Raw genomic sequence first — 20,803 nt, forward strand, 5'->3', positions numbered from 1 at the left:
GAATTTGTGAAAATCAACATTTTAAATTTATTTCATGTCTGATAATTTGATTTCCTCAATAAAATCATTTTGCTCCATTCAACCTTGAGTTATACTTCCAGGACTGTCATCCATTCTGTCGTCTCACTGCTGTCAACTAAATCAGGTTGCCTGCTGCCTTCCTAATTGAATATTAATCAGTTTCCAAGCTATAATTTGATTTTTTTTTAATGGAATAAAGCAGCGAATGAAAGGCAAGGAATGACAAAACTGCAAGAAAATATTTAGGTTGCAAATAAAGTCTGCTAGAATCTGGATGCTTAGGTTTTTGTTGTCTGCTGCCACCTGCTGGTCTACATCTGGTACAGATGAACTTGGAGGCCAGTTTAGATAAAAAGTGATTTAATCCGTGTTTTTTCTTGGGTGTGACAGGAAGTGCAGGCTCAGACGCGCCGCACACTCGGATCAAAATATACACGATTCATCAGATATAAAACCAACACTCAGCTCTCAGACACCAACCTGTGGTTATAAAACACCTATGTACAGTTTCACTCCTCCCTCTGGTCCCAGCCCCGCCCCAGACCCCACCTGATGCATTCAAGTCACCTGGGAGAAAATCTTTCCATTGCCATGCTATGTCATCATCACATCTCACTTCACTTCAGTCACTTTAGGCTGGAACACTTCCTGTTGTGTTCTGATTGGTTGGCAGTTAGTCATGCTTTGCAGCAACAGTCACATCAGGCTGTTACTGGTCGATGCAGTAGCCTGATGCTTCTGATGGCTGGTTCCACTGTGAATCCAGTTCCTGGTTGGTGAAATAGTTCTGACACAAACGACTCATATTTTCACCAATTTGATGATCAACGACCAATAAAAGGATCTTGCAGCAGCTCGCAATCTTTCTCACCGTCCGAGTGACTGATGCCAGACTGACGTCCTTGGTTCAGTGGCCTTTGAGAGGAGCATCACTCCTGTCACCAACAATTAGCAATGCTAACATTCGCTGAAATAACGACTCCTCCCATTTGCCCATCAACAGCGTTTAACATTACATTTGCTCCGTTCCTGATGACCGCCGCGTGACCACGCGCCAGTGTCTTTTTATTGTCCATGAAGTCCAAGTCCAATTGGTCCCAGGTCTCCCACACAAGGACCAGGTCCCTCACGCCCCCCGAATCAAGAAGTAGACAGGTCCAGTTCAGTTCCATTTCTGCCAGTAAAAGACTGATCAGACGACTGAGTTGTTGCTAGGCAACAACCACAGAGGTCAGGGTTGATGTGAAGAGTCAACGGGTACTGGAACATTTCACTAAAGCTCTGAGGTATCTTGAATGCACCACAACTGCCTGCGGCCGTGGAGGTTGTTGGCATGGTCAGGTGATCACCACGCAGCTAGAACGTCGTCGTACTAACACTAAGACACAGAGCTGCTGGCGTCAGACGGCCGGCAGGTTTCCTCTCCAGAATCAAAAGGGATTAATGCCTGAAGTACATCTTGAAGGCACTCCACAAACCCTCCGCTGTGGAAGAGAGACTGAAGATGCACCGCCAAGTCCAGCGGCTGCCTGAAATCCAGTGAAGCGGTCAAAATAAAAACATTCCCACAGGAAAACACCACAAAGCTTGAACCACTTCACCACCTTGTTTGAGTCTTTTGGACCAGAACCTGAGGAGGCGGATTTGTTTGCATGTAGAAGGCCATTTTTGGTTTCAGCTGTAGTGGACTACAAACTTATAAATAAAACCGTTCAGAGAGGCAACAGGAGACAAGACACACCCACATGGTCAGAACACGACAGAAACAAAACAACATTCATATGTGGATTGTAGAAGGCCACGGAGCACCGAGAACCATCTCGCTCACCCAGACACCAAACCCAGCACACAACAAAGTTTAGGAATGATTAAAATATTGCTACAATATTTGATTGGAATAAAAACAGGATTGCATACATGAAATAAACAAGAATAGAGAGGAATCATATCTAGACCCAGCAAACCCGCTAAAACAGAACCAGTTCACATGTTTGATGCTACAGTAACCAGCAGTGCTAAACTAACGTAAAGACCAGAAAACACCGATAAATACAGATATATCCATCAGACCGTAAACCTTTAACACCTGTAAACCTGCTCTTTGCCAATTGCAGAGGCATGATGGGAGATTAAGTTTTACACATCCAAGTTGAGGTCATTCCTGCTCATTCAGGAATAAGGCACAGGGGTCGTGTGAAGGCCGCCGGGCCAGGATCAACAAGGGCCATTCTTAACATTTGGGCGAGATAAACCAGAACTTGAAGGGAACCGATATTTCACCCAAGAAAAGTTTCTTCAAAAAGGGGAAAAGAACTAGAAGATGAAGGCCGCAGTGAATAACAAGGGAATCTGAGATTAAGAGTCAGAATTCTGACTTCATGCATTCTAAATTTTAGAATTTTAACCAGATGAATCCATTCTAGGATCCAGTACCTCTTCTACTCTCTGAACCCAGATTCACTGAAGAATTCTGAGATTAATCTCTGAACTCCCTTATTTCTTTAATGTGACCTTTAACCTCTCTGACGGCAAATAAAACAGTTCAATAATTTAACGCCAGACTTCGGTGGTTTCTGGAGACATCTTGGAATGATCGGAGTGTGTTGGCTTCCACTCAGGGAGGATAGCGGAGGATTCAGACAAGGGAGTCGGAGGCTCAGATGGAAGACTTGGAGAAGGAGACCCGCAGGTGGTGGTTCTCTCCCAGGTCATGATTGTGGAACTCGATGAGCGACTCAATGGCCTCTTCCACTGAGCCCATCTGGATCAGAGCCATCTTATGGTCCTTCCTGGAGAAGAGATGAAGAAGAGGTTCTTAAGACACCAGGTAGCGGGAGACACAGCAACAGACGTTTGGGACAGGAAGATGATATGAACAAAAGCTTTGCTGCAGACAGGAAGCTGGTCTGGCGAAACCAGGAGGAGATGTCACTGATGGTCAAGGGCAAGAGCGAAAACTTCTGGAGCAAAGCCAGAACCTTTTTGGTCCAGGACCAGGACACCAGGAGGCAGTAGGGCAGGGGTCAAAGCTTCAGACCAGGGCCAGCAAGGAGAGGATTTATGAGGCAAAGACGGAAGATTTGGGTTTTGGTAGCCTTGTGAGACCACCTGCATCTCCTGAGCTCAAGAGCTGGGTCCTACAGCTACATCTGGAACCCCCACAAAACCAAAACCACTATGAAAAATTGAAAAGGCATCAACAATTCAGAAATACCTAACTACTACACTGCCCCCAGCAGTCATGTGGCTCAGGCTTGATTCCTGTAGTTGATGACAGCGGTAGAACATGGTGTCTGGGGGAGCAACAAGCGCCAACAAACGCAAGTAGAATTAAAGCCGCAACCAGCGTTGTTAGGGCCTGAGCCTCCCCGCGCCCACAGCTGGGTGACAGGAGTCATCCCGAATCCAACGGTATGACAACGGTAGGCCTTGAAGTTGAGGAGGTAGAAGCCTGAGTGTGAGGCCAAGCGTGAGAGCAGAGCTGAGAGCTGGCCCTTTAAGAACCCCTCCCCCACTGCTCTGTCTTTGATCTGTGCTAGAGAGAGAGCAGAGCTGAGAGCTGGCCCTTTAAGAACCCCTCCCCCACTGCTCTTTGATCTGTGCTAGAGTGAGAGCAGAGCTGAGAGCTGGCCCTTTAAGAACCCCTCCCCCACTGCTCTGTCTTTGATCTGTGCTAGAGTGAGAGCAGAGCTGAGAGCTGGCCCTTTAAGAACCCCTCCCCCACTGCTCTTTGATCTGTGCTAGAGTGGAGAGCAGAGCTGAGAGCTGGCCCTTTAAGAACCCCTCCCCCACTGCTCTGTCTTTGATCTGTGCTAGAGTGAGAGCAGAGCCGAGAGCTGGCCCTTTAAGAACCCCTCCCCCACTGCTCTTTGATCTGTGCTAGAGTGGAGAGCAGAGCTGAGAGCTGGCCCTTTAAGAACCCCTCCCCCACTGCTCTTTGATCTGTGCTAGAGTGGAGAGCAGAGCTGAGAGCTGGCCCTTTAAGAACCCCTCCCCCACTGCTCTGTCTCTGATCTGTGCTAGAGTGACAGCAGAGCTGAGAGCTGGCCCTTTAAGAACCCCTCCCCACTGCTCTGTCTTTGATCTGTGCTAGAGTGAGAGCAGAGCTGAGAGCTGGCCCTTTAAGAACCCCTCCCCACTGCTCTGTCTCTGATCTGTGCTAGAGTGAGAGCAGAGCTGAGAGCTGGCCCTTTAAGAACCCCTCCCCCACTGCTCTGTCTTTGATCTGTGCTAGAGTGAGAGCAGAGCTGAGAGCTGGCCCTTTAAGAACCCCTCCCCCACTGCTCTGTCTTTGATCTGTGCTAGAGTGAGAGCAGAGCTGAGAGCTGGCCCTTTAAGAACCCCTCCCCACTGCTCTGTCTCTGATCTGTGCTAGAGTGAGAGCAGAGCTGAGAGCTGGCCCTTTAAGAACCCCTCCCCCACTGCTCTGTCTCTGATCAGAGAGTGAGAGCAGAGCTGAGAGCTGGCCCTTTAAGAACCCCTCCCCACTGCTCTGTCTCTGATCTGTGCTAGAGTGAGAGCAGAGCTGAGAGCTGGCCCTTTAAGAACCCCTCCCCACTGCTCTGTCTCTGATCTGTGCTAGAGAGAGAGCAGAGCTGAGAGCTGGCCCTTTAAGAACCCCTCCCCCACTGCTCTCTGTGTCAGAGTGGAGAGAGAGGAGGATGTAGACATTTGTTGTGTTTGAAAGCCTAATAAGTCCCCATGTCTTGGTTAAAAGTGGAATGTAATACCATATTTGTGAAGGGATTTTTGTCAGGAATCCAGTGACGTATTTTTTGAAGCTGTGGGAGTTGTACTTTAGATGTGAGAAGTGATTGTTGGAGAGTATGTACTTGGAGAGAGACAGGCTCCCCATTGACTCCCATTATAAGTGGAGAAAGTGCCCCAACTTTGAGGGCTTATAAAATGGAAGCCGTTAACGCTATATACATTTTTTTAACAACTTTTGATCCTCAACGTGTCCTGAGTCATGTAGTAAATTTTGGAAGAGTTACCCTTAACACCCTAGGAGGAGACAGATTTTGTTCGGGGAGTGCGATTGTGAGCCAAAATTGGACCTTGTGTCCAAATTGTGGACATCCGGTTGGAGTTAGGCCAGGGGTGTCAGCGTATGGGTTTTTTTTTTTTTTTTGGTGTCGACGAGACGAATCCAACGGTGTTGGTCCCGTGTCCGTAGGACATTCCTAGGGACAGTTATGGGGCTAAACGTGTTTTTTTTTGTCTGTAGGTGGCACTATTGAGTTTTCCAGGTTTTTTTTGTTTGTTTTCAGAATATGGAATTTTTCACCGGCGCCGATGTGTGTGCCCATATTGGTGAGTTGAGCGTGTTTAAGGGGTCAAATTAAGGGTTGAAGTGAAGAAAGAAACAATTCCTACCAAAACAGATTCTCTCTTTGCCCCCCATTGTCCCATGTCTCTGTCTCTCTCCTGCTCTCTTTCCCCCAACCGGTCAAAGCAGAAGGCCCACTGATCCTGGATCTGCTCGACGTTCCTGCCTGTTATAAGGAAGGTTTTCGTCGCTGCTGTTGCAGGATGTGCTGCTGATGGAGAATTGTTGGGTGGAGGTTCATTGAAGGAGGGAGGTGCTAGACCTGCTCTACCTGTAGAGTGTCATGAGATAACTTTTGTTGTGATTTGGCGCTATAGAAATAAAATTGACTTGACTTGACACATTGAAACCAATGTTAGACCTCTCCCCCTCTCCCGCCCCGTGACCAGCCCGTGTAGTTCAGTGGGGGTTTTGGAGCTTTTTCTGTGTGAGTGTGCTGAGCAAACACAATAGGGTCTACGCCCCAAAGTACCTTCGGGCTCAGGCCCTAACAAGACTGCCCTAGTCGGAATCGGATGCCAATCTAAAAAAGTGGGTTTTCAACGGATAAAAAAAGGCAGAGGTCAGTAGTGGTGTGAATGTCAGGGGGCAGTTTGTTGCACAGTCTGGCAGCAGCAACAGAAAAAGATCGACCCACCCCACTGTTTATATCTCGTCCTGGGGACTTCTAACAGAAGCTGACCTGAGAAACGCATGATCAGGGATTGTTAAAATCTTGGATAAGTTGGCGGGAGCCAGGCTGTTGATGGCCTTAAAAAACAAACAATAGAAGTTTAAAATCAATTCTAAAACGAACTGGAAGCCAGTGGAGTGACGACAGCACAGGGGTAGTGTGCTCACGTCTGGACGTGTCTGTTAAAAAATCGGGCAGCAGCGTTTTGCACAAGTTGGAGATGTGAAATTGAAGTCTGGCTGAGGCCAACGTGGAGAGCATGACAGTCGTCCAGTCTCGAGCTAATGAAAGCATGGATTGCCTTCTCGAGATCTTACCGAGAAAGAAACTGCATTTTGACAGTTTTGACAATTTTATGGACTTCCTGTTGGTTTTAGGTTAGGGGTGTCAGAATATGTCTTGATAAGACGAATAAATCGGTGTTGGTCCCATGTGTGTACAACATTCCTAGGGCCATTTGTAGGCAGCAAAGCATTTTTGCCTCCCTAGGTGGCGCTATTGAGTTTTTCAAAATCTTTTTTGGGGATTATTGATTTCTCCACCAGACCGGATGTGTGTGCGTAATTTGGTGAGTTTTCGAGCGTGTTTAGGGGGTCAATTTTAGTGTTCGTGTTTAGAGTGTGTCGAGCAAACTTAATAGGGTCTTCGCCCCCGAGTTCCTTTGGGCTCAGGCCCTGATAAACACAGCTGGAGGTGGAGCACCATTCTTGTGACTGGATGTGTCATGTGAGGCATCAAATTTTGTTAGCCGATTATCTAAAGGAGCTTGTCTGTAAAGGCAAGTACTCCACCCTCTCATGCTAGTTCTAAATAGGAGGGGGGGTCTAAAAGTGGACAGAGGGTCTCACCAGGCAACTGGTCTGGGTCAAGGACAAAGGCTTGTGGGGTTTCAGAGAAGAACGAACCACAAGGACCTAATGGCAAAAACAGACACTTCACAGCAAGGGAGAAGGCACAGATGTATGCCTCACCACAAGGGTGGGGGTCATGGAGGACAGCTTCAGACTGGGGGAGTACAGGGACCTCAAGAAAAAAGGATTTTCAGGACAAGGACAGAGCCATAAGGAAAAGGGTAAAGCTGGACATTGTACAGGGGCAAACTTAATGTAGAGGGCTAAGAAAAAACTAAAAAGGCACAGGAAAGGGCTTCTGGATCGGGATGATGTTTCAGCACCAGGTTACAAACATTAGGACTATTACTAGGTTTTCAGACTAAGGTTTTGGGTTAGTGTACGCACCTCTGCTTCAGGGCATAGTTGAGTGCTTCAGGACAAAGACAACGACCTCAGGAAAAGGAGTTGGGCTTCATGGCGAGGATGAGGGTCTTAGGGGTTAGGGAGGAGATGGACTTGACTGGGTGAGAAGAGACTTACTGGAAGAACTTGAAGGCCTTCACAAGGGCTCCAGAGCTGGAAAACAGCATCTTCAGGTCGTCCTCAACCACAGAGGGACTGCAAAAACAAACACACCGTCACCTCGGACCTGCAGACGCTTCCTCTACTGATGCAGATGAAACTTTGGATGGTTCTATGGTGCCACCGCTGCAGGGACAATGAAGGACTCACGGGATGTTGGACAGGTGAAGGGTGGCAGACGGGGGGAAGATGTTGGAGTAGTTTTTGGAGCCAGGCTTCTTGAAGCGGTGCAGGGGCGAGTTGCTGTAGTCTTTGGTCAGGCCCTGGTCCTCATGGCCTTCGCGGGGAAGCTGGACGCTGATGTGTTTGGACAGTGTGATGCGCAGAGGCTTGCCATGCAACCTCTGGCCGTTAAGGTGACTCATGGCTGCAAGGCAGAGACATGGCTGAAAATTCTGACAACAGACAAGTGAGCTGAGCATGTGCGAGCATTACCTAGCTGGGCCTGTGTGCTGTCGGACATCTGAACCAGAGCATTCTCCTTCTTGTTGAACAGAATCTTGACTCTTGTAACGTCACCATAAACACCTTAACACACAGGCAGTACCACAATGTTAAAATCATGGTTACACATCTACAGGATGTCCTTCAAACATCATTACATCATCCAACTGCAGCTGGCCGAGCCGCTGACCCTTGGTCTTATGGTCAAACTACTGTGGAAGAAACCTGAATGCTGGACATAAATGCATTGTCACTGTGGAGACAGAGGGAGGAGTATTAGTGCCGTCAGATGTTGGCAACTAAAAAAATTTATAGTTAAATTTACAAGGCAGGAATTCTTGAGTGCTTATTCACAGGAAATATGAGCAAGGAAATTAAGGGCAGGGGTAGGAGAAAAATAAAATGGCAGATTTCACCGTGTAGGAGCTATGAATCATGGGAGTGTTGACTAAAAAACCAAGAGCAGCTGATTCAGCACTGAGGATATGCAAACATAGAACCCCAACATGCAAACTCAAAACCTGGACAGAGATGAGAACACAATAAATGCAGCTTCAACAGTGGAGGAGGAGATGGAGCGCCACAGTACCAGCAGCCAAACTGAAGCAGACATTAAGCCAAAATGGACTTGAGGGGCAGCGCCAAATAGTTAAGAGAATCAACTGCAATCTCAATCGAGGCTTCGCAGTGGCGTTAAATCACTGTGGCAACACAGGTACCACAAGTCACATGCACAAGCAGTATGGGTAGGGGTGGGGCTTGAAGCAAAGTTGATCTCCATTAGACTACAGAACATCCCACTCACTGTACTGCCACTGTTCATGATTGTTCCACTTAATAAATCTAAAGTGAGACAACCAGAAAGTTTCCACTCTGGTGTCAGAAGTTAAGAAAGATGACGTGCACACCGGCCAGGGGCGTCTGTCACCAGCTGACAAGCCTCAGGATGTAAACAAACATGCCAACCCCCATTAACTTGGGCAGGTGAGGAGAGGTAGGGAGGCCCACTGTCAGCTAGTTTTAGTTTCACCTAAAAATTTGTTAATTATTGGTTTTGTTTCAGCTCTGCTGTCTGATGTGGAAAAATGTGAGCCTATTTCACAAATGACAATAAGGATAAATGAGCAAAATTAATTAAAAACTAATGCTTTGATGATCAGACCAATCCGACTTGCCCACTCAGACACAGCACACCGGCCTTGATCCTGCTCTCAACTACAGCATCTGATCGTTGACATGTTCAATCATGCTGACAAAGTCTCTGAAATGTTTGACCATCCAGGTTTTGCTGACAGCTTCATCTTCCGTATCCATCACTAAGAGCTTCAACAACGAAGGGCCGAGGCAGGAATGTCAGGTGGGGGAATTTATGAACAGAAACGAGACAGCAAAGCAGGATCTGCAGGTGTCTCCGCCTCCAAATACAGGTACCATCAGCTCTGGCAGGAAGGTGAACACTTGATCAGCTGATCACATAGCAACAGAGGAACGAGCTGCAGATACTGTGAATAAACTCAAATCAACACTCAAATGTGACAGAAAAACAAAAGCAAACACTCATTTTGACTGGAGAGGAAACGTAAAATCAGAGCAACCAGCTGACTGGTCCTTCAAAATAAGAAGCTGGTGACACATACCGAAGAGAATAAAGAGGCAGTGGGGCGTAACTCTCTTTAGAGACGGCAGAGAGGGCAGCGGAGGGACAGGACAGGTAAAGGTGGGAGGGCAGGACAGGTGGAGGGTCCGAGGTGTTTCCATGGCAACGGAGTAATAAAAAAAAACAAAAACAAGAGAGACAGACAGGTGAGGGGTCAATCAGAAGGTTAATTACCTTTTTTGGGGGGGTATGGGAGACAAATTTATATGACTGACAAGTGGGTGAGTGAGAGAGAGGGGGAGAGAGAGAGAGAGACAGACAGAGAGAGAGACAGGAAGAGAGACAGACAGAGAGAGACAGGAAGAGAGAGAGACAGAGAGAGAGAGAGACAGGAAGAGAGAGAGACAGAGAGAGACAGGAAGAGAGAGAGACAGACAGAAAGACAGAGACAGACAGAGAGAGAGACAGAGAGACTAGTTTTAATATGAAGGCATTAAAACAGGAGTCATAAAGGGACAACGTTAAACTGACATTTCATGTCTGTTTCTAGAGGAGGAGAAACTGGAACACTGTTAGAGCAGGTTGGTCATGTGACTGGACTCATGATATGCAGAACAGTTAAACGAGTATTTCCACCTGATCGTGTACTTGGACATTGCTGCTCAGCTCATTCGAACACAGACGTTCGACCAGGAAACTGAACAGGAACACCTGGGTTCCTCTAACGCTCACACCGGTTTGATATTCTGGAATCATGACTTCACGTCGGGTTTTGAATGCCGATGTCTGGGCCACGCCTCTCACCTGCTCAAATAAAAGTCTAACTTGTCTGCATCAAGAGAAGGAGAAAGTGGTTAGACAGTAAATTCCACCTGGACACACGAGTACTGAACTTGATGCTTCTTCCTTGGTTGACGAGGGATCATTTTTTTATTTGGTCATTAGGTTTCACAGCTTTACCTAACCAGTATAGATCATTTCAGACCAAACAGAAACAGGGCCAAGAAGCAGCAAGCACCTCACAGTAATCATCATGGTACAATTTTATCGCAATATCTTACAGAATTCTACATCATTTGCTGAAAATATCCAAATAGCGCTGAAGTCCAACCAGGAAACTGAGTGCTCTGAGAACATGGACATCCCATAATAGGGAGAACTCAGCAGACACATTGGATCAAAACTTTTCAATTAATTATTCAGTCCCATGTATTCGAAAGTAATATCATGAAATATTGCAGTATGGATGTTACTGCATCACGCAAGTGTTACATGTTGATCCTGTGTGCAATGCAACAGGACCTGGCGTGCGCGTCTCAGTGATGCCACCATGGCTACCGGCTCACCTCAGGGTTAAGGTTGCTGACCAGGACCACACAGTGTCCAGCAGGGATCGGGGGGAATCCAAGCCTGGTGGCCCCGGGGAGGGACAGCGAGGCCAGGGTGCCAGGCAGAGCAGGGACCGTCAACCCTGGATAGGGGGAGGATACTGGGAGAGGTGAGACAAGTGAAAAATTTTGTATGGATGGAAGGAGGTGCCTGAGCAACACCTGAGCAGCTCCGCTCATTCTCAGACACTGGTCACATGACCACGCCACTGTCACACCCCAAAGGCTCAAATCACTCTTGAACACAATCGATGACCAATCTGATCATGTGCTCTATGATATCAGCCTGCTCTTCTTTTGAAATGAAGCTGACGTGTCATGATCACCTGCCGGCTGGATGGTGAAGGTCGGTGGGAAGGCGTGAGTGGCGGTGTATGGCGCCGCTGAGATGATACCTGGAGCTGCAGACAGGTGAGACACAGCCAAGTCTTACGAGGAACATTTGAACATTCTCAAAAACCTGTTTTATTAACTCGCTTCATGCTGCCGGACATGCTGAGGTTCCGGCCTGGTACGTGACATCTTACTGAAGGCAGTGGCCATGGCCGGGTGCTCCATGACAGGCTGGCTGTCTCCGCTGGGCAGGTCGGGTCTGGTGAAGTCACGGCTCTTCTCGTTGTTGTACTTTACGTTGAGGCTGGTCAGTTTGGAGAAGCTGATCCTCAAAGTGCAGCAGCAGTTGTAGATGTTCTGCCCATCCAGAGACTGAAACAGCAGCACAAAGATGATGTCACCCGTGTGTCAGACAGACCACACCGCCGCCGCCGATCAGAGGCATAGCTGCATGTCGCCTGGTCACCAGTTTCGCTGCCTGTGCAGATGCTCCGTCAGGATACTGCAGGAGAGCCTGGAACTGGCTGTTCTTGGTGAAGACAATGATCCTCAACACCGTGCCAAACTTGGAGAAGATCTGAAGACAACATTCACAGCAAAGAATGGTGGTGATCAGGATTGGCAAGCACACACAAGCCACCACAGACGAGACAGTCCAACTGAAACGACTCTAATTCCAATTTCCTGACCACAAATCATTATTCTGTCAGTCCAAAGAGGAAAACTCCTAAAAATGAGAAAAGGTACCTGACAGAGGGCGTCCAGGCTGACGGGGTACATCAGGTTCTCCACCACCACCCGCAGCACTGCGCTTGGTGCTGCCACGGACGGGTCCACATGGGACCCACTGAGGGCACGGAGAGCGGCCTGGGCTCTCTGGGGAGGGGCCAAGAGGGATCGGATCAAAGTCTCCCTCTTGCTCTGTGTCTATGACTTTTTGTGTATTCATGTCAACAGCCACTAACAGAGGCTGGTCTCCGTGTGCAAGCTTGCAGATGCTAAAAGTTGCCAGCAGCAGCAGCAGTTACCTCCTGGTTGGGAGAGTGGTCCGTCTTCAGCTCCTTGTGGTTGGAGAACTGAACGTAGACGGGTTGGTTCCTGATGAAAGGCATCATGGTGGAGTAGTAACCCACCACGTTCTGAGCTGCTTGCTCCGAGTTCATCTCCAAGAAGGCCTGGAAGGAAGAGGCGGAGCAAGGGCGGAGGAGGGATAAGCATTTGCATCTTATAACAGCCACCATTTCTTAGTGTCACGTGTGGTCGACGTCTTGAGAAGGTACTGAACATGGTCAGCTGCTGGAGCAGTTGAAAGATTCCAATCAACAAACACAGTCAGGTGGCACCATCCCTGATCAGCTGATTGACTGTGACCAAACCTCAGACCCTGGATGACTCCTGGGCTAAATGACCAACTGTGTAAAACCTGGAACGTGACAGCGTCTGGTTATCACCTGGTTCTTGGCTTTAAGCATCAGCAGGTTGGTGACGTCTCCAAAGGGCAGGCCAAGGCTGATGACCTCTGCCTCTGTGACATCATTGGGGAGCTTGCGGACATGAATGACCCTGGAAGGCGTCCCAGGACCTCTTATGTCACCTTTGAACTTCTTGCTGTCATTGCCATTGGCTGCAAGGGAAACAAAAGCAGCGTCATGAAGCCTGTGTACAATAAAGGTTTTGATCCAGACGAAGAGACGGACCTGTGGTGCTCATGATATACGGGCCGCTGGAGACGCTGGAGAACAGCTCATCAGATCCTCTCTGGAAGACACATCACATCACCTCGTTTACCTGTTCAAAGCAAACTTTATGTCCATGCAGCAGCAGAGCAGCTAACAGCCGCCTCTGTCACGGTGTGCTCAGACAACACAAAGCTGAAAGTTCAGCTGCAGGTACAGTACTTTCACCTGGCGCCTCCACGTCCAGCAGGTACACGGTAGACGCGAGGCTGCTGCCAGCTCACACCACAGTGGGATTCACTTTTAATATCCATCTTCTTCCACTTATCCAGGGTTTGACAAGATGCCCGAGCCACCTCACCTGACTCCTCCCCATGTGAAGGAGCAGCGGCTCTACTCCAAAGCTCCTCCCGGATGGCGGGGTAATAATCAGATCAAAACAATATCATGAATTCATGATTTGTCAGGTCTGTCGCCATGGCGACAAGCTAACACCTGTTAGGAGTTCTGATCAACAACAGTTCAGCTCACCGAAGATGAAAACGTTCAACGTATGCAAATTAATATTGAGAAATGTATGCATTCACATTAAGTTTGATCTCCTCAAACATTTGGTCTGAACACACAGAGTTTCAGAAGCTGGAGTCTCCCTGGCGGTCATTAGAAATGTTCTGCTGCTGAAAGTCACTTCCTCACAACTCGGTTCTAAATGGAAACATTTGAGGGTCAGAAGAAAACAGAACCTTTCCAGAGCAACGGAAGCAAAATTGCAACGATGTGACTGATCAGCGCTGCCACTAGATGTCAGTAGCGTTTCCTGTAGGGTCGCCAGACCTGCTGACCAAACCTGACAAAAGCAAGTTCAGACGACAGCAGAGTTGGTGAACTCCTGGAGTGGGACATCAATGTTGGGATCATCCACATTCAGGAGGGGGGAGGAGAGGGAGGAGGGGGAGGAGCTGGGGTGGGTCTCGGCCAACGTCTGCTCCCCCTGAACAAAGCAGCTCAGATCCTGTTACTGAAGCTCCACCAAAGGGGGGGCAGGAACTTGAGCTGCCTGCCAGCAGCCAGCTGCCCCTGCACACTGACGGTCATGTGACCACCGCACATATGCTGGCTGCAAAGGTACAGGCGCGTTCTGGTCATCAGACTGATAGAGCTGAGCTGCACGTACAGGTGAACCACGGGGGGTTGGGGGTGGGGTGGGCGTGGCGATTGATTATTACCTCCATCATTAATAGCAGTGAAAACAGCAGCAGAGGGGAAACGTCGTTTCTATTCTGCCACCAACATCAGGAGAAGAAGACGACCGACGTTCCAGGCTGCAGGAGGAAACACTCGCCAGACAATCTAGATACCAACATTGAGTGAGAGAACCCAGTTAGGAACATCACACAGTATCCACTCACACACAAAGTCGTGTGTGTGTGTGTGTGTATACACACGCACACACACACACACACTTAAGAGCTGCTTTTTTCTGTTACACCATGTCAATCTTCCTGACTTCACTCTGATCAGAACTCCATAAAATAAAAGAATTTTCATTGTTGGTTTGTCGTCATGGCGACAGACCTGACAAACCATCATGCCATCCTTACTCCAGAGAAATGATAAAGGAAGGATGAAATATGCGGCTCCAGATCAGTAGGTGGCGCCACACACCTGAATGTGGACAGTCGAGGTTTGAGCCATCAGCTCCTGCGTCACTCATGTTTCCGTTTAGCTTGATTGATTGTGTCAATGACGAAATCAGCTTCTGACCGCAAACATTCGAAAGGTTTGACGCGTCCTGCGAGTCCACGAGCGACGATCACACCCTCCGTCCACCCAACTCATCAATAGGGACAATGTAGCCACTGACTGAATCCTGAGCAGAGCTCAACAAGAGATTCTCCTTCAACAGCCACAGCAGAGTGACCAGCTTCCTGCCAGAGAAATGTTCGCCACTAAGCACGCCAAATCCTGGAATCGTTCCCAGATGGCTGCAGCAGCGTCCTGACATGAATGTAATAGTTGGAGCAGCAGCAAACACACCAGTGGTGTTTTGTGTGTGTGTGTGTGTCACCTACCTTCGTACCGACTGTTATATCGTGCTGGACACTGCAGGAAGAGAAGACAACCATGTTAGAGGAGCAGGGAAAATTAACAGTCAAACTGAAAAACCTGAGAACCGGAGGGTGCGGAGCCAGGGGGACCCGTACCATCACCCGCTGTGTGGTCACAGACCGCCAACAGTTCAACACAATTAGCTAGCTGAGATCATTAGCCTCACTGCTAATATTCAAACAAAACCTCATTTCCTGTTTGTCCAGTCCAGGGATCTGCCCATGCCAACCAACAGGTGTTAGAAGCTCCTCCCACCACGATGCAGCCGCTTCACCATCACTCAATCATGTTGATGGTTCCCACAGTTCCCAGTACTCTCTCACATGCTCACAATGGAACACATGAACATGGCCCTTTGTCTAACGGGTCAACCTCAACACCATAAGTTGGTGATAGACTGATGATGTCACAGTCATCTGATCACATGACACCAGCCCTGACATGAGCAGAACTCAACTCAGGTTCTCCATCACATTAACATCTGGTTATCTGAAGATGCTGGATCAGGGCTCTGCAGTCTGTTGACACTCTCCTCTCTCACTTGGTGCCAAAACACACAAGACACAGCTCCAGAGTCTCCTGACCAGACGGTCGCCACGAGCGTGAAGGTGACCTGCTTGACGCCACGCCAGGAAGAAAAACCCACTGGTCAGGCTGCAGATGAGAGGCAGCTGGAGGGACCCCCAGGGCAGGCGTGAGCAATCCAGCACAGGAACACCACTGCTGAGACTGCCTGTCAGTCCAGTCAAAGGCCCCCAACTTCCAGAGAAGCCTGATGCGCCTCCTCTCTGATCAATAATCAATTGTTGATATTGTCAGTGACGACCACCTGCCTTCATCAACCTGGACATCAACAACCTCCAGAAAATCCTGGACTGTCTGGTCCCAGCAGGAGCGTCCATCCCCGGCACAGACGACCAATCACCAGCATTCAGCCCCAGTGACGTCAGCCAGGCACCTCCTCCTCCTCCACCACGCCATGTGCTCCTTCTCCTCCACGCCCTCTGCTCCTCCTCCTCCTCCTCCACACCCTCTGCTCCTCCTCCAGCACGCCCTCGGCTCCTCCTCCTCCTCCACGCCCTGTGCTCCTCCTCCTCCTCCACGCCCTGTGCTCCTCCTCCTCCTCCACGCCCTGTGCTCCTCCTCCTCCGCGCCCTGGGCTCCTCCTCCTCCGCGCCCTGGGCTCCTCCTCCTCCGCGCCCTGGGCTCCTCGTCCTCCGCGCCCTGGGCTCCTCCTCCTCCTCCACACCCTGGGCTCCTCCTCCTCCTCCACACCCTGGGCTCCTCCTCCACGCCCTGGGCTCCTCCTCCACGCCCTGGGCTCCTCCTCCTCCTCCACACCCTGTGCTCCTCCTCCTCCTCCACACCCTGTGCTCCTCCTCCTCCACGCCCTGTGCTCCTCCTCCTCCACGCCCTGTGTTCCTCCTCCTCCACGCCCTGTGCTCCTCCTCCTCCACGCACTGTGCTCCTCCTCCTCCAGGCCCTGTGCTCCTCCTCCACGCCCTGTGCTCCTCCTCCTCCACGCCCTCGGCTCCTCCTCCTCCACACCCTGGGCACCTCCTCCTCCACGCCCTCGGCTCCTCCTCCTCCACGCCCTGTGCTCCTCCTCCTCCTCCACGCCCTGTGCTCCTCCTCCTCCTCCTCCACGCCCTGTGCTCCTCCTCCTCCTCCTGTGCTCCTTCTCCTCCGCGCCCTGTGCTCCTTCTCCTCCGCGCCCTGTGCTCCTCGTCCTCCACGCCCTGTGCTCCTCGTCCTCCACACCCTGGGCTCCTCCTCCACGCCCTGGGCTCCTCCTCCTCCTCCTCCACACCCTGGGCTCCTCCTCCTCCACACCCTGTGCTCCTCCTCCTCCACGCCCTGTGCTCCTCCTCCTCCACGCCCTGTGCTCCTCCTCCAGCACACCCTCTGTTCCTCCTCCTCCACGCCCTCGGCTCCTCCTCCTCCACACCCTGGGCACCTCCTCCTACACAACCCTGTGCTCCTCCTCCACCACACCCTCTGCTCCTTCTCCTCCACGCCCTGGGCTCCTCCTCCTCCACCTCTAAAGCCTCTGCTCCTCCTCCATCATGCTACTCAGACTCAGAGACTCAGGGAAAGGAACGGCTTCTCCCTTGGCAGAGGCCTGTGGGTCCGTGGGGGTCCCTGAAAGACCCCAGAGGTCCCAGACTCCATTGTAAAACCTCACGTTCACCATATCTGAGCCCCAAAAGCAGCACTTATTTCATCATTGATTCCAGAAACTTTCCAACTTCACGAGGCAGAATCTGTCGCCATGGCAGCCAGAGAGGACAGACCCCGGATGTTCATAGAGCTCCGAGGATGCAGCGATTTACCGGGGGACGATTCGGTGTTTCACAGCCTTCAAAGACTATTTAGCTCAGGTCCGCCAAGAATATTCGATACCAGATTCTATCGCTATGAAATCTGCCTCCCGCTGAGCCCGCTGAAATATAATCTCTTCACGCACACGTCTCCCGTCCAGCTCCGACATGACATGTAATCGGCGTTACTTCCGTTTGCCCTCGCGCAGAAACTCCGTAGTAAAACTACCACTCTGAGAATCTCCTCCAGATCCTCGACAGATCCGGCTCCTTCGAATCAGGATTTTAACTTTAAACTCTTCCGTTGTGATCGCTCTTCAACCCGGGAACACACAACGCGTGACGTCACGCTCCGTGGCGGCGGAGAGGTACCAACAGGTACTTTCGCTGGTAGAACCGCATCGCGGCTGAGCGGGCAGAACTTCGTCACGCGGACGCTGGGCTCACTAGCTCATCGGACCGAACCCACACGGCTCCAAACACCTGCTGTAGCGCGGTACTGTGGGTTCCGAGGAAACGAGGCCATGGTGTGGTTATGGACTTCACGGAGGGGTTCGGCCCGCTCCGACGACACGGCTAATTCAGCTAGCTTAGCTTCCTGCTGCCACCGAGAACACAACTTTCCAAACAACTAAGCTAACAACAACAACACCGGCAGCCGCGGCTCCGAGGACCCTCCCGGTCGCGGACATGAATCGGTTCTTACTGTGAGATGCATGTGAAAGGGCCAGAACGGGACGTGAGCTCGCTGCACACAGATGAAGAACTCACCCGTCCATTGCACAACACGGAACTGCGGAGCAACAGGTTTCCAGCCAGCGGCCAGCGGCGCCCTATTATAACCTGACAAAATGGCGTCCGGCCGGAGGCGCTCGCTGATTGGTCGAAAAGCAAACATTGTGGGCGTGTCGATGTGTGATGCGCTGTTGATTGGCTGATGGTGGAGAGGCGCAGCAACAAAGACCTCGGAACCCAGCGACCGAAGATTCCACGAGAAGATGCGCGTCTCGGTACACAAAAAGCTGACACACGTTTGACTGCGAGCCGGTGGGCGTTGTCCCGACCGCAGCTGGCGCCCGGTAACGAACCACTCCTGACAGCACACTAAACAGGTAACTGGGTCTGTTTACACCACTAATGAACCGTCAACATTTATAGGTGAGGCTCATTGTCGTCGTTCCTTATCGTCTTGGCCCCGCCCCTGAAACACCCATGATGTCACCTCCATTATTATTATTAAGATTATCATGCATCCCTCCATCCATCCATCTATCCAGTCATCCATCGTCCATCCCTCCATCCATCATCCATCCATCCCTCCATCTTCTCCCTCTTCTCCTGTTCAGGGTGGTGGGGGTGGAGCCTATCCCAGCAGCCTTCCCCCTGGACAGGTCACCAGTCCATGGCAGGGCCAACACATAGAGACAGACAACCATTGGCTCTCCCAGCCACGCCTACGGTCAATTTAGAGTCTGGATTAACCTGGTCCCTCTTGATGTCTTTGGACTGTGGAGGAAGCTGGAGTACCAGAGAGAACCCAGCAGGAACAGGGAGAACATGGAGACTCACCCAGAAAGACCCCGTGCTGCAGCCGGGGCTCCACCCACAACCTTCTTGCTGGGGGGCCACAGGGAGGACCACTGCTCCACCCACAACCTTCTTGCTGGGGGGCCACAGGGAGGACCACTGCTCCACCCACAACCTTCTTGCTGGGGGGCCACAGGGAGGACCACTGCTCCACCGGGCCGCCCTATTATTATTATTATTATGATTATTGTTCTTGTTCTTGTACCCTGTGTGCACCAGTCTCAGGGAGCTGAATAAGCTCAGAACTTCCCAGCAGCAGCAAACACGTTCATGTCCTACAGCCACCAATGTGAACATAGCTAAGGCGCCTTTAAATCAAAACAGTACAAAACTTTAATTGTTTAATATTTAATAACAATTATAAATTAGGGCTACAGGTGAGAACTAGTTCAATGGCACCTAAGCTAAAACGTGAAAGCAGGTTGAGTGAAATATAAGAATCATAATCAAATCAAAAACATTAAATGGATAGATGAGCGTCTTTATTTGAAGTTGACAGCGCATGTTAATGAACTCCGGCATAAAAACATTTAGTAACATGCAAGAGTTAGCAGAAATGCTAACTTACGTCCATCGTCCCTTGGCATGTAGATCACTATAAAGACAATCATAAAAAATATGTCAAAAACACTACAGGAGATGCAAAACTTACATCTGTTTTATAACCATTTGTGAAGCCTGCTAGTTTGGATACAGGGAAGTAAATACCATGACATGGCTACTTCAGTGTCCAGGAGCTTTGGTGATGGTGAGGTGAGCACAGAGAACGGTAGCCGGAGGAAAACGCCATGTGGAGGCTGGGACACGTGTGGAGGGCGCCTGGTGCCTTTACCTGCTGCAGTTCTTAGCAGTGACCAGCAGCACACGTGAGTCTGTGGCTCAGAACCTGTGGAGATCCACTCATCCACAAAGTCACTGACATGTTTGATACTCCTACTACGACTAATAATAAGAAGAAGAATTAACAATAACACAGAAAACAATAAGACAAACCCAGACTAAAGGAATTACCCACAGTTCATCGTGCTTGGCCCTGTATACCAGTTACCTTGGTTACCAGAGGGTTTCCAGGAAGTGCCAAGGAAACAATAAAGGTGACACTGCGCAAGAAAATGTGCTGTAATTTCTGACAGATGGACGCCCCCCCCCCCATCCTGATGAGAGCCTCCTCATGTCCTGCTATCAGTCCACTCATCTTCACATCAGTGACCTGTCAGTGTCACACAGCCGGGGATGGAACCTGCGAGTGTTCAGGTGCATCGCTGCAGGAGGCCACCTGCTCTGCTGGGCTCAGTGTCCTATAACACAGATGAATTATTTCTTTGACTTTGTGTGTTGGAAGCTGATCCAGCAGCTCACACATGAATAATTCACACACATTTGTCCAGCAATCCTTATGAGGACATTCCACTGACTTCAGACAGCCCAACCTGACCCTAACCCAAGACCTGATCCTGATCCTGATCCTGATCCTAACCTCAGTTCAAGAATTCACTCTGACTTAACCAGGGATTCAGAGATCAAGAAGGTCTTTGGTCCCAATGAGAGCCAGAGGTCCTGTTCAGTTTGGTGTTTATACCAGAGAAAGTAACAAGAACCAAGTGAGCGCGCGCACACACAAACACACACACACACACACACACACACACACACATACACACACACACATACACACACACACACATACACACACACACACTATGTATAGATGATGTATGTGTGTATACATACATCATCTATACATAGATGATGTATGTATACACACATACATCACCTCACCATATACACATGTAGATAATATAGATAATTTATCTAAATATGATTTGGTCCATTTGGACTCAATGTCCCCCACCGCCCACCGGGATGCGGTCAAAGCTCTGCCAGAGGTGGGAGTTGAAGATCATCCTGAC

General features: G+C 49.9%; 1 protein-coding gene across 5 annotated transcripts; it reads right to left on the reverse strand.

The window, feature by feature from the left end:
• Nucleotides 1-219: 219 nt before the first annotated feature.
• On the reverse strand, nucleotides 220-18,165 carry ptbp1b (polypyrimidine tract binding protein 1b). 5 transcript variants are annotated; one of them, XM_086223637.1, is made up of 16 exons: nucleotides 18,078-18,165; nucleotides 14,949-14,979; nucleotides 14,103-14,226; nucleotides 12,898-12,958; nucleotides 12,652-12,824; nucleotides 12,229-12,375; nucleotides 11,948-12,076; nucleotides 11,667-11,777; nucleotides 11,395-11,572; nucleotides 11,194-11,268; nucleotides 10,826-10,968; nucleotides 9,520-9,553; nucleotides 7,874-7,966; nucleotides 7,589-7,805; nucleotides 7,397-7,474; nucleotides 222-2,810 (listed from the first exon to the last, which is right to left on the reverse strand). In XM_086223637.1, exons 3-16 carry the CDS (start codon nucleotides 14,109-14,111, stop codon nucleotides 2,678-2,680), a joined length of 1,581 nt encoding a protein of 526 aa, XP_086079763.1. In that variant the 5' UTR covers nucleotides 14,112-14,226; nucleotides 14,949-14,979; nucleotides 18,078-18,165; the 3' UTR covers nucleotides 222-2,677. The 5 variants fall into 5 exon arrangements, with proteins under 5 accessions (XP_086079761.1, XP_086079760.1, XP_086079763.1 ...); XM_086223636.1 differs by having other exon boundaries at nucleotides 18,013-18,105; XM_086223635.1 differs by lacking the exon at nucleotides 14,103-14,226 and having other exon boundaries at nucleotides 220-2,810; nucleotides 10,826-10,950; nucleotides 18,078-18,133.
• Nucleotides 18,166-20,803: the final 2,638 nt, after the last annotated feature.

Source organism: Aulostomus chinensis, chromosome 14, assembly GCF_037954235.1.
Source record: "Aulostomus chinensis isolate RoL2024-O1b breed Wild chromosome 14, RoL_Achi_v1.0, whole genome shotgun sequence".
Taxonomy (NCBI): Eukaryota; Metazoa; Chordata; class Actinopteri; order Syngnathiformes; family Aulostomidae; genus Aulostomus; species Aulostomus chinensis.

Coding starts and splice junctions, on each gene's coding strand:
- ptbp1b (XM_086223634.1), bottom strand. Junction 12,077..12,228: donor ACCACTCTCCCAACCAGGAG/GTAACTGCTGCT, acceptor GCCCCTCCCCAG/AGAGCCCAGGCCGCTCTCCG. Junction 9,554..10,825: donor TCAGCAACCTTAACCCTGAG/GTGAGCCGGTAG, acceptor CCGTCTCTAAAG/AGAGTTACGCCCCACTGCCT.